This window comes from Vigna radiata, chromosome 7, assembly GCF_000741045.1.
Source record: "Vigna radiata var. radiata cultivar VC1973A chromosome 7, Vradiata_ver6, whole genome shotgun sequence".
In the NCBI taxonomy this organism is placed as follows: Eukaryota; Viridiplantae; Streptophyta; class Magnoliopsida; order Fabales; family Fabaceae; genus Vigna; species Vigna radiata.
Genome location: NC_028357.1, coordinates 40,248,730 through 40,262,123, shown reverse-complemented (window position 1 = coordinate 40,262,123; position 13,394 = coordinate 40,248,730). Strand labels below are relative to the sequence as shown.

General features: G+C 34.1%; 2 protein-coding genes and 1 non-coding gene across 6 annotated transcripts; 2 read left to right on the top strand and 1 right to left on the bottom strand.

The window, feature by feature from the left end:
- The first annotated feature begins 1,251 nt into the window (after window positions 1–1,251).
- Window positions 1,252–2,700, top strand: LOC106765791 (E3 ubiquitin-protein ligase RING1). The gene has a single exon (XM_014650528.2). It carries the CDS (start codon window positions 1,339–1,341, stop codon window positions 2,368–2,370), a length of 1,032 nt encoding a protein of 343 aa, XP_014506014.1. The 5' UTR covers window positions 1,252–1,338; the 3' UTR covers window positions 2,371–2,700.
- A 334-nt stretch (window positions 2,701–3,034) lies between these two features.
- On the top strand, window positions 3,035–3,106 carry TRNAQ-UUG. Its single transcript has one exon. It is a non-coding gene; the product is annotated as a tRNA-Gln (tRNA).
- A 3,896-nt stretch (window positions 3,107–7,002) lies between these two features.
- On the bottom strand, window positions 7,003–13,394 carry LOC106768757 (magnesium-transporting ATPase, P-type 1). Of its 4 annotated transcripts, XM_022783700.1 has the most exons (9): window positions 12,286–12,928; window positions 12,018–12,134; window positions 11,490–11,716; window positions 11,174–11,385; window positions 10,951–11,053; window positions 9,707–9,892; window positions 9,522–9,628; window positions 8,516–9,002; window positions 7,003–8,371 (listed from the first exon to the last, which is right to left on the bottom strand). In XM_022783700.1, the coding sequence occupies exons 1-9, from the start codon at window positions 12,446–12,448 to the stop codon at window positions 7,169–7,171; spliced, it is 2,805 nt and encodes a 934-aa protein (XP_022639421.1). In that variant the 5' UTR covers window positions 12,449–12,928; the 3' UTR covers window positions 7,003–7,168. The 4 variants fall into 4 exon arrangements, with proteins under 4 accessions (XP_022639421.1, XP_022639422.1, XP_022639420.1 ...); XM_022783701.1 differs by lacking the exon at window positions 12,286–12,928 and adding an exon at window positions 12,946–13,394 and having other exon boundaries at window positions 9,522–9,892; XM_022783699.1 differs by having other exon boundaries at window positions 9,522–9,892.

The window sequence follows — 13,394 nt, the reverse complement described above, 5'->3', positions numbered from 1 at the left end:
AATATGTTTTTTTTCTTTCTCCTAGATGTAATATACATTATGCTTGTTAACTCAAAATTACAATATTAAAATATAAACAATCCTGGGTCAGTCCACAAACTAAATGTTACGTGAACATGTTAAAAAAATTAACTTACATTTATTATGTAGGATGGAGTGACCTGACCCACTTTTTGTAGATTAAATGTGAAATAAATTAATTGGGTTGTATCTTATTTATTGGGAATCAAATATGAGACGGACCAAAATAAGGCTTGCATTGTCAAACCTAATCTGTTCATCATAAATTAATTCATGTTTATTATTATTATTATTATTATTATTATTATTATTATTATTATTATTATTATTATTATTATTATTATTATTATTATTATATTATATTATATTATATTATATTATATTATATTATCTACATTGCAGCAAATCCTTCTACAACTTGTTTCATTCACATAATAAATAATTTAATAAAAGAAATATCCCAACTCAAACAATAAATCACAATCACTTTCATGATGTTACTCTATTAAAGTTTCAGCGTCTATAAAGAAAGAAGATGAATAATAAGAAAGAAACAATTAGATATCGATGACAAGAAAATAAGGGAAGAATGAAGGTTGAATATGCCCTTCGTGACCTTTGCTATTATTTCCACACTTTTTAATGTGTAGGGTTTCAAGTAGGAAAGAAAGATCAAAGAATAGAAGGAACTTAAGTGTAACAATTTCTTTGGCTTAGTAAAAGCCAAATGTCACATAGTTATTGGTTGACGTTCTCAGGACACCTCTTACCATAAAACGCTTCAGTTTCTCTTTTCCATTTTATTGGAAACGATATATGTCACATACTTATTAATCTTGTCTGTCTTCAACAAAGAAGTGGATTTTAAGTCTTACTCAATCCCACAAAACTGACTTGTAAGGTGAGGTTTACACCCACTTATATACACTTAAATGACTTCATCTCTAGTCGATGTGGTACTTCCAACAAGCATAAAAAAAAAATTTAACAGAAAGAGTAAATTTGTAATTAGAAGAGAAAATCCTTTACATTTGTATCTTAAGAATGAAGAATATTGGCATCATTGAAAAAAGGGTCCCATATTTTTAGTGGAAAAAAAGAAAGTTTCTTTTTGAAAAGGATTGTGTAATATATTACAAGATATAATGTCCCACCACCATTAAAGTTAACGCGGAAACCATAAAAAAAAGTTGATTGATTTGGATATATGCATAAGAAAGCACCAAGTAAATTCCGGAGTCCAAGTCTCCCCTACAAAACGAAATGGCCTCATTTTCTCATTTCAGCATTTAATCATGCCACACTCTGCCAAAACAAATGCCAAATTTTCCACATCCATACAACACTACCTTCCCTTCTCTTCCACCAATGCCTCCTCCTCCTAAATTCGATGTCGATGAACATCCTAAGTTAATCCAACATCATAGACATGTTGTTCAACTAGCGTTGGTTGTGTCCACATGCATAGTTGGTGTGTTCATCTTTCTCTTCATCGTCTCCACTCTCATAAGGTACTTTTACTCCAGGAGATATAACCGCACCCCAAATGGAACAAGACACACACCCATATTGTTCGATTTGAACGGAGATCCTCCCACTTCCAACAACGATCATGACGTCGCCGACCAAGACCACTTGCCGCCTGTCCACCACGTATGGTACATCCGCACCGTCGGTCTCCAACAGTCGCTTATAGACTCCATCACCGTCTTCAAATACAGAAAAAATGAAGGAATCATAGACAGCTCCGAATGTTCCGTGTGCCTCGGAGAGTTCCAACACGACGAAACTCTCAGGTTGTTGCCCAAATGCAGCCACGCCTTCCACGTGCCTTGCATTGACACCTGGCTCCGCTCCCACAAAAACTGCCCCCTCTGTCGCGCGCCTGTGCTCCGCGATGAAACTGGAGCGGTTGATCAGAATGTTCAGATGGATTCAAGCGCGTCTGTGTCTGATCATCAGAATTATGATGTTCGGGTGGAGGATTCTGATGATGGGGCTGGATTAGAAGACGGTGGTGGTTCTGGTGAGTCCTCTGGCGAAAGAGAAACGCAGCCTCTGAGGAGATCGGCTTCCATGGATGTTTCTTCTGCTTCAAATTCAATGGATATAGACACCCCTTATGGGGAAAAAGTGAGTTCCAGTAAGATTGATATGAGTAATATTGTAGAGAAACATGGAAGTGGGAGTTCGAATTCAAGCTCAAGTTCAACTACCATTCACAAGTTGGCTTCATTTGGACGTGCGTTGCAAAAGGGACCAGTCTCCATGGGAAGATCGTTTTCACATAACAGGAAATTTTTGTTCTCCACACATTATAGGAGTCAGAGTTCTACTCTTCCATTGTAATGAGTTTAACACTGCATCCATCTGCATTGCAAGGTGAAGTTTTTCAAAGATCAAGAGATTTTATGGTGTGTAATGAACGTTGATGGAGGAAGATGAACGTTATTCCTCCATACATGTCTCTGTCTGTGTTCCTTTACAGACAAAACTATGCTTCAGATTTACCCTTATGAATATGCTAAACGTATACGGCTGCTGTAGAAGTATAGTGATACAAAACATTATACGAAAAGTTTCAGAGTTTTGACCACTGTTTTGTCTGATGCTACAAGAGACTCCTGTCATCTATAGATGCTCTCTCTTTTATTCTATAAAATAAAATTTCACATGAAACCTTCCCCGCGTGATTTCCTATTTTGGTGAAGCCACACTCTATTATTTTTATGCTTCCATTTAAATAATCGTTAAGTTTTATTATTTTATCTAGTGTGATGATTAAAGAAGCAGTGTAATGTTTTAAAAAAAAGACAATGTAATAATATTTCTCTAATGTAACAAAAATAAAATAGGTATATACTAAGTAATATAATAGTTAAAATAAACAGTGTAATATATAAATATGGTAAAACTAAAAATAATAAAATGAAAAACACATTATATCATTAATCATTTGCTCTCTGAATAGATATTATTGTTAAATACTTTATTATGAAATGCTATAACAACTGGTTCTATGGTGTAGTGGTTAGCACTCAGGACTTTGAATCCTGCGACCTGGGTTCGACTCCCGGTAGGACCTTTTTTGTGAAAGTTTTACAGTTCCAGTGTTTCATCAAAGGTTTATTTTCTTCAATTGAGGTTGTAATTAAATAATATATTTTTATCATCAATAATAAATATTTTCTAATATTAGGTGAACAAATTGAAGGAGTAGTTTTATAAAAATGTTACAATTTCATATTTATCAGAACTTGGGTTATATTTTTTTAATCGTAAAAAATTAAATTGTAAATGATAAGAGATTAATTAATCTCAGAAATGTTTTTTAGTACTAAACCAAAGATTCCACTTGCATAGAAATTGAAAGGGCTAAGATGGTTTGACTTGGTCAGTAGAGTGAGTAGCAAACTTCAACCTCACATGACTCATTCCCTTTCTATCAATTCAAGGAAATTTCTGTCATCATAACAGGGATGGACACTGAGAAAATATCGTAGAGGTATTGAGAAAATATTGTGGAGGTATCAATTTCTTTTTATAAGTATATAAAATTTTTAAAATTTCAAAAACATACTAAAATTAAAAATAAAAAGTTTTATTTATATACTAATTTTTATATGGATAAAAAATAATTGTAGACTAAAGCTTCACTTACACACATTTAATATGGCATAGGTCTTATTCTAACTAAATAGATGTGATGTTCTAAACCATGGGACACGCATTCAGTTTGGATGGTCTTGGATAAATTATAGAGTAACTTTTTAGTTTTTCTTTTTCTTTTTTTTTAAAATTTGTTTATGAAAAGTTTAGAAAGATCCCATCATATAAATTGTATTGTATAATTGTTTAGTCAATTTTAGATCGAACTGTTCAAACAGTTAGTCATGTCATAAACATAATTACGCATTATTTTTGTAACTAGAAGACTGTGACCATCAGGTCAAACGGTCCGTCTATAGAAAGATTAGTTCTAATACTAATCTATTTAAGATAAAATATATTATAAAGTAGATGATAACATTTAATACGTATTAATAGCTTAAACTGTCGAATCTTTACTAACTTTGACATCAGAGTACCTTTAGCGGGTAACCTCCAAGTATAACACATACGAAAGACAAGGATTGAACAGTAGCGTGAGAACGAGCATTTGGACCGCTAGTGACTAAGTGCAACAACAAACTATTGACCTTAGTCCCCTGCCCAAAACACTAATGATAACAATGAAATTGTAAAGTAATTATTTTTAGCATGCTAGGTTTAACTCATTTTTAAAAAATAAAACTAATTATTTTGTATAAATATCAAACAATTTTTTAAATATGTAATTATTTTTTCTAAAAAATCATTACTCAAACAAGAGAACTATTCCTACCCGTTTAATAGAACTACTAAAAAAGTACAATCCAACAAGGCTTATTAAGTCTTTCCCCTTTGAAACAGTCCAAACCCACATCTATTGAGCCAATATCCACATAACTAATCTCGACATATTGATATTATGGTTATTATTGATCATGAGTATCATTATGTTATTATTAACTATTTTGTTATTATATTCTTGAAGTATTATTCTAGTCATAGCATAGGTCCACAACCCATGTGAATCCTATAAATACAACTAGTATTCCTCAAAGGAATATTGACTTACTAGTCTCTCATACTCACTACTATATTCATAAAGATCCAAACTCTCTATAGACTTGAATAAAGGATTCAATTTCGACCATAAAAAACATTCAAGCCACCGCTAGGATCTTGTCACATGTCCCTAAATTCATGCTCAAGATCCTAGTAAGATTCGTGGGGGTAAATAATGAGGCTTTCCCTTAAGCCCATTGGGGGTGACTAGTCATTCCTCTTATACATCGATTGGGAGCTTATGTTCCTATCACACCTAATAGTCCAACATCGCTTGGTCTAAGACAATTTAAATACTTCTTCCTCCTTCCACCCTTTAAGGCGTCTTTTAAGGACAAAATTGTGACAAGACTCTAGTCTCCAAAGCGAGCAATACCACATGCATAGTGATTGACCTTGACGGTATCACTCGATGAACTTGGGATTAGAACATTGACACTAATAACGAGATTCTCATACGAACTATTAGTCTCTTAAGCGTTCCATTAGTGATGACCAATCATTCCCCTTAGATCTTGATTGAGAGCTTATATTCCTTTACATCATTTAAGAGTTGAGATATAATACAATTTTCATCCTCCAAAATGTCTTTTAAAGTTAAAATCATTATGTAGCTCTAGTCTCTAAAATAGAAAACTTTACAATGATTAATTTTAAAAATGGACAGACTTGAAATCGGAAACAAAATCACATCTAATATGCAATGTGAAGAAGAAAAAACTATAGTAATAATCATTTATTAGTTGAGTATTTGTTAATATTTAACATATGCATTTGACTTGGTTGATGATTTATGATGATTAAGGGAGAAAATTTTGAAAGAAATGGTGAAGTTTGAGATGCGCAAGAAGTTTATGAAGATTTATTTTTATATTTAATATCTATTTTTTAAAATAATTCTATTTATTTGACCTTTTAATAAAAAAAACATATACTTTAAAAAATACGCCAAATGACAATTTTAACATTAAAGTAAAATCTACCTATCAACCTTCATTAATTCTATCAAATCAATAACACATACTAATAAACTTTTTACTCAAATGCATTATTTTCTGGAACGGATTGAGTAATTTTCTTTTGGGGAAAATCACATTTTTTCTTAATTTTCATATGTTAAATGATGAACTTTAATTTTTCAAAAATAAAATATAAAAATAAAATCAGTTAAAAATAAAGCAAGTTACATGTTTTCTTGGAAAAAAGTCACTCTCCTCTTATTTTTTCTATGAAATCAATTTTTTTTATTTCATTTAGTTTATTTCTAAACCATGCACCCCGTCAATCAAAGTAAAAGGTATGGATGTGCGTTACAAAGATGCAAGGTATATGTTGCATAAAAGGGACTCGTCAAAGAAGTCATGAGTAAAGACAATAAACACTATTGTTTAGTGGTTGAAGAAACTTCCTACCGTAATTTTGAACAAAAGAAGCTCAATTTTAAGACTAGTAACTACCAATCAAACTCAAAAAAATCTAAAATCATTGGTTGTGTTTGTTTAAGTTGTATTCCATAGGTTAAAATAGGCAAATTCTTCAATTATGTGAACATGACATTCCTGTCAAAGATATTTATATCTAAGATTTATAAAATATGCACTATGGTCATTTTGAAGCAAGGAGAAAATGACAAATAGATAAATTCCATGAAGAGAGAGCTAACGATAATTGAAAAAATCACACGGGGAAGCTAGTAGACAAACTTCAACACAAGCAACTACAATAGTCAAATGGGTTTTTAGTACCAAAATCAATAAAACGGTTTGATGAATAAATACAAGACAAACTTAGTTATAAATGATTCTACTGAGGTGTTTGGACACCCAACAACAAGAGTGTTTTGTATCTAACAAGAAAAAAGTTTCCTTGCAATGCAAAAGATTGGATTTTTGGGTCATGTTATTTCTCAACAACAAAAAATTGAAGATTATGGCAATGACTTATTTGAAAGACCAAAAGGTTGTGGAAGGGTTTTTGGTCTAACAACACGATTTATACGAAAAAACAACGGTACCATCACACATTTTTACATTCATTTAACACAGACTATAAGAATAAAATAGTATAAAAATATAAAATTTTGTATTTTTTCAAGAAATAAGAGAATAAAAAGTAGAAAAAGATAATATCAAATAAATGTAAAAGAATTAGGTATATACTATTTTTCTATATGAAATTATGGCTAAATAACCAAACCTTTGGCAACGCTGTCACAAAAAGGAAATTTTGAGTTGACTAAAGACAGCCAAGATGCCTTTAGACAGTTGCATAAAGCTACCAGTATTGGTGATGGTTGATTTTTCCCAAGTCTTTTTCCATAAAATGAAATACTTAGAGAAAAGGATTAGAGAATGTACTATTCCAAGACAACTAACCCATGAATTTTTTCAACAAAGCATTCACAAACACATCTCTCACAAAGTCTATATGTGGAATCATCACCACCTATATACTCAACGCTATATGGAAACAAAACTGGGATGAAAAATATTGATATTCAAAGCCACCTCTTATAAACCAATATGTAAAGTCTCTTAACCACATGGCCAACTATAAAATAGCCAAGAAAAAGAATAAACAAAAATCCGAAATATGAGAGGGGCAGAAGGGAGAATCCCATGACCTTCCCAATGGGTGTGAAAGGAAGAGCAATTCCAATTGCAGAAGTCAAAACAGTTGAGAAAATCACAGGCCAAGATGCAACCTCCTGCATGAAAGGGATTTTCTCAGTCCTGATCAAGTGGATGATGAAGGTCTGCAAGAGAACACCTTCAATGAACCAAGCTGAATGGAAAAACTTCTGAGTCACATCAGTGTAAGCCTTGTAATAAAACCAAAGAAGCATGAGTGTTGCCACATCACACAGAGTGCACACTGATCCATTCCACAGTATGAACATGGACAGGCCTCTTTCTGAGGATTTGTGAGGTGTCTTCACATACTCTTCATCCATCTTGTCCCAGGCGATGGCTATCTGTCCCACACTGTAGATGAAATTCTGTGTCAGAAGCTGTGTAGAAGTTAAGGGCTCATACTTGAATATCAGTGTTGCTATGAGGAGTGAAATGACACTTCCCAAGTTAGCAATCACTGACATCTTAACATACTTCATTGTGTTGCCAAAAGTGAATCTACCATGCTCCACTCCCGCAACAAGCACGTTCAGGTCTTTCTCAAGTAAGATAATATCTGCCATGTCTTTTGCAATGGCTACTCCTGAATCCACAGAAATGCTTACATTCGCAGCATCTAAAGCCAGTGAGTCATTCACTCCATCTCCTAAGAACCCAACAACATGGTTTCCAACTGTTTGCAAGGATTGCACCACATGGAGTTTCTGAATTGGAGTGAGACGTGCTAGTACTGTGGCTCTTTTAACTGTCTCATGGAACGTGTCTTGGTCAAGTAGCTCTAGTTCAGGACCTGTTATTACATGATCGGTGCTTATGCCAACTTCTCTGCATACCCTTGTTGTCAGGGAGAGGGAATCACCAGTTAAAACCTTTGCTTTCACTCCCTTCTCACACAAACGCCACAATGCTTGCTTTGCTGTGTCCTTAGGTGGGTCGAAAAATGTTATGAGGCCAAGGAACACCATGTCTTTTTCGATATCCTCGTCTTCTCTCTTGCTTCCATTACTTGTTTCACATGTTTGCGTCTGCAATGTCACATGTAATCTGAAATAGTCACTGAGGTGCTCCTATGAGAAAAGTATTGATAGTGCTTTTAATGAACTTTTCCTATCTAAATAAGAAGAGAAATTTAAACAAGACTAAAGAAGTGTTTAATGCAAAATCAATGTCATTCGTATAAAAATAAAGATTGAAAAGAAGAAAAGACACACCATTTCCAGCTTCCTTATAGCTACTCCTAGAATCCTTAACCCTTCATTGCTAATATCTTCTGAAAGATTTAAAATACGCTGATAATCATCGAAAGAGAAGGGGGAAATTTCATCTTGTTCGAAATTCTCAATGAAAGAACAAACTTTCAATACTTCTAATAGTGCTCCTTTTGTTACCATGAACCTGCCAAAGAATTTTGAGTGTCTGTCTTCTGTTTCTAAGATGACAGATACTCTTCTTCTTATGAAGTCAAAAGGAATCTCGTCTATTTTCCTCCACAGTGATGGCCGAAACCTGAATCCATTTGAATATACAAATGCCAGAATAGCATCATCCAGAGGATACTTTTGATCAGTCTTAAAGTAAGAGTTGAGGAAGGCATAGCGTAAAACTTTTTCTTGGGGTAAACCCCTGTAATCAAGATGATTAACCATGACTGCATGATTCATTGTAAGGGAGCCTGTCTTGTCAATACAAAGAATATCCCTGCAACATTAAAAAAAATTAAGTACATGGAAAAGAATTAGCAAGAAAAATGGAAAGTTGAATCACATTTTAATATAAGTTAGTTCAATTGTGTGCAACTCTATAATGCATGGATACTGTATGACATGTATCCGATTCATGGATACATGGATACGTTTATTTTTAAAATAATAGGATATAATATATGATATATGCATATTGCAAAGGGTGCAATAATTCCTAAAAACATATAAATATAAGATTGTCAATATGTGAATCCAAATTATAATAGTATGTATTAAATACTTTTACCATAAAAAATTATAAATTATTGTTATCATAAAAGTATTATTGTTTTATAGATTAAATACCGCATTGATAAGTATTGATGAAGTATTCTAAAATGTCGGACATGGATACGTATCAAACACATATACACGATCCAAATTGAAGCATCGGTGCATCACTAGTGCAACTGCATCTAAATAGTGTCCAAGTCATCAATCAATTGACTTCTTATGTGAACGAATTAATACTTACATTGATCCCATATCGCGTATAGATGTTAAACTCTTTACTATACACCTGTCTTTAGCCATAGCAAGTGCTCCTTTTGCAAGGCATGTGTTAATGATGAGAGGAAGCATCTGAGGATTCAGAACAGATGCAACAGAGATGGCAAAAATAACACTTTGGGTCAAATTAAGAGATGTCAAGTAATTTACCACAAACAGGATGGTGACAACTACTAGCATAACAGAAATAATCAAGTAAAATATCCATCTGAGACCCTTTTCAAAATCATCTGGTGGCTTCTTCTTCCCAACTTTTGAAAACATGGTGCTCATGTAAGTCTTGGATCCAGTTGAAACCACTAGGCCTGTTCCAGTACCTGATACCACGTTTGTGCCCTGTGATGTTAATAACTAATCATTTCTCAGAAAAATTCAACAATCAACCAGACAATCTCTGATCCTAAATTTAATAATTTTGAGGGCTACAAAACATCTTAAAGATATAGGAAATTACAAAATTGTGAAATAGGCAATTAGTGAATGTGAGACACTAATTTGAGTTAAGTACATCAACAGTATTAATGATTTGAGTTTCTTAATGCAAAATACGAGACATAAATTATTGGACTTATATCAGAAAAATAAGATGGCCTGTTTATGGCTGTTTAAGGTCCAGCAAAATTTATCGTTGTCAAATAATAGGGATAAACTTGTTATGTTTTAGTGAGGAATTTCAATTGGGAAAAAATGGAACCTCAGATAAAGGGACATTGTTTAGACCCTTGATTGAAGATTGGTACGGTGTTCCTTGTTTCATCTTCATTGAAAAAATTTAGTAGTTTACACACAGAAACATTCACTGATAGTTCATGCCTCTTCTCTGGTTCTAAGGGATTGATTCCCTTTAGCCTAACAGTAAAGAAGCAATCTGCATTATGTAGACATCTGAACGGGAAAAAACACTCTTTAGCCTCAAGCATCTTTAAACTTCTCACTATCTACTTTTTCTACAGTTTCAGTCTTGCAGAGGCATCCAAGCCGAGCTCTAATGCTGTTAAAGATTTCACAGCTAAACAACATTCACATAGTCTCCTTCTCTTGTGCTTTAAAAATACATAGGGCAATGTTATGCTTTACTTTCTTCTTAGAGATAAAAACAAATTTCATGGTGTTTGAAGAAGTACGATGAAAAAGGACAAAAGAGAGTTATTAGTACACAGAAAATTGGTTTTTTTTCCTTTGGGCTTGGACTTGATATTGGAGTTGTACCGGTTATGAAGTTGCATTTGGATGTGTCTCTTTGATTTGAGCACTTGACCAAAACATAATGGAAGGCATTGGTCCATTCCAATTTTATGTAGTATTCAAGTTCCACCAAATAATGTTCTGTAAACTAAAGCTATAACTTGCATTGAAACAAAATACAGACAGGGATGTGTTATTAATTCACTCACCATGAAACAGATGTTTTTTAAATCCAATAAAGGAGTATTGTAGTCTTCTCTGATATCAGAAGCTTTGTCAGTTGTCCAAGATTCCCCAGTTAGTGAGGCCTGGCTGTTAACAAGGTATGAAAATCACCATTTGTTATTTAGTTATCTAAAATGGCAAAGGGTAGAATACAAGTATCCACTGTCATTTACTAAACAAGCAGATTTTCCAATTGACATAACATACCTTACAACAAGTTGTTTGGAAGATAACAATCTGATATCTCCAGGAAAGAGGTCTCCAGGTTCAAAAATTACAATGTCACCTGGAACTACATCCCTATGATCAACTTGAACAATAAGTTCTTTCTGAACAACTCTACCAGCGCATCTTTGAACTTTTATTGGACATTTTACAAATTCTGAAAGCTTCATTGCTGCTTTTGAGCTGCTGTATTCCTAATATACACAAACAAAGGTCCTAGGTTAGAGTGAAAGGAAGAGAATACCCCATTATACCACTACTTCAATGCAACAAACTAATGAAGAAAAACGTGAAAAACCTGATAGAAACGGAGGGTCACACTGATGAAAACCAACACGAGCATGATAAATCCATTTGGACTGTCACGGGCAATGAATGACATAACTGACAGAATAATCAGAATGATATTAAAAGGGTGAAAAAGAGCGTTCCATAGAAGACTCCACCATCTTGGAAAGGAATACTCAAGTGGAACATTTGGCCCATTTTCCCGAAGTCTCCTCTCTGCTTCTCTGAAACTTAAGCCTGCCAATATGAGACAACTATTTAAACCACATCTGTAATTAATGATAGACTAAATCATCATCTCCAGGTAGCAACTGAGGGAACAAAAAGAAAAAACTGCAACAAAGACTGAGTCAGAAATGATGGATGTTAAAAAACGATTTTCAAACAAATTCAATAACCATAACAACGAAAACACTGGACCCAGCAGGTAATCAAACTAATCAGCAGGGTTTGGATAGTTGAAACTTTAGTAAAATCAATTTACAGATACAAAAGAATGTACAATTCACAGAGTACAGCATAGTGTGAAGACACTTGCCTCTTTCAGTGGACCTAACGTACTCAAAGACCAAGTTCTTGTCAGTCTGAGCCAAAGTGTATAACCAAGAGTAGACTTTCTGCTCGTCCTCGGTTTTTGAGCCTCCATCGACTTTTCCTACAATTAAACTCACCCCATATAAGTAGAAGAACAAAAATAATATCTTGGTATGTGATAAAACAGTAGCTACTGATTAGTAGTAACTTGCTAGAGAGAGTGTGAATAAAAGGAAGGAAAAATGGAATTGAGAAAGCATGGTAAGGAATACTTGAAGGAATGAAGCGGCGAAAGAGTCCAAAGAGTGAAAAGGGAAAGCGATCTTTGTGGGAACTTGGTCGGTCTACAAGTGTTTGCCTTATAGTATTGGATTTAGGAAGAATGTAATGACTGCTGCCATTGGCAAAGAGATTGGAAATTTTGGTTTTTCCCATGAGGGCATTGAAATAATGGGAGAAAAAGAGAAGAGGAGAGAGTTGAGAGAAAAAGAGAGAGAAGCATTTGCATGTACATGTAAGGAGATTTGTTTGAATAGAAGGTGAAGAGAGTATGAAAATTTTGTCCACCTTGTGTTACTTCCCTGGCATGCCTCTAACTAACGAAACAAGGATGACAGTTAGGTGAGTCACCTTAGTGTTTTCTTTCTTTCAATGAATCAGTAGGGTAACGTATGAACATAGCCTTATCAAACGTTTCTCTTTCAAAAATAACTTCATCCCCATTTCCATATATTCCAAATTGTACTTCACATATTAGTTAACATTTTGTCTCTTTCTATTATTTTAGCAAGTATTGCATAATGATAAAATAGATTAATTTAATTTTTTAACATGTTTCTAGAACATCTAATAATTTCAACACCATGATAAAATGGAGTTCTTAATTATTTGGGGTTAAAAATCCACAATCCATTAATTTACCATTAATTTACCACATACTTCCCTCGTAGGGTTGCGGTTCTCCCTCAACACCATGAATTTAACGAGCGAGTTTGTCATCGCAGATTTGCACGTGATGTGATGAGACGGTTAAGCGAGTAGGGCGCCGGTGCCTGAGGCGAGCACGTACGTACACATCTGCTTCTATTGGTGCGGGTTAATACTGTCCTGTCTGGACGCGGCGGTTCGCGGATCGACCGGAGATGAAGCGGTCGAGGGAGAACCGCATGGAGGGAGCGGAGGAACCACAGAGGTTGACATTGGCATGTTATGGGTGCACAGAATGAACTATTGGAGGAAGAAGCTTGAAGAAAGAATGAAGATAAAATGGAGGGAGGTGTAGCAGTGTGAGTAGGTGAAGGTTTTTGCATTTTAGGATCTTTTTAGTATAAGCGTAAAATTGGAATTTTAATATTTATGAAGTGCAGAAAGAAAAAAAAGG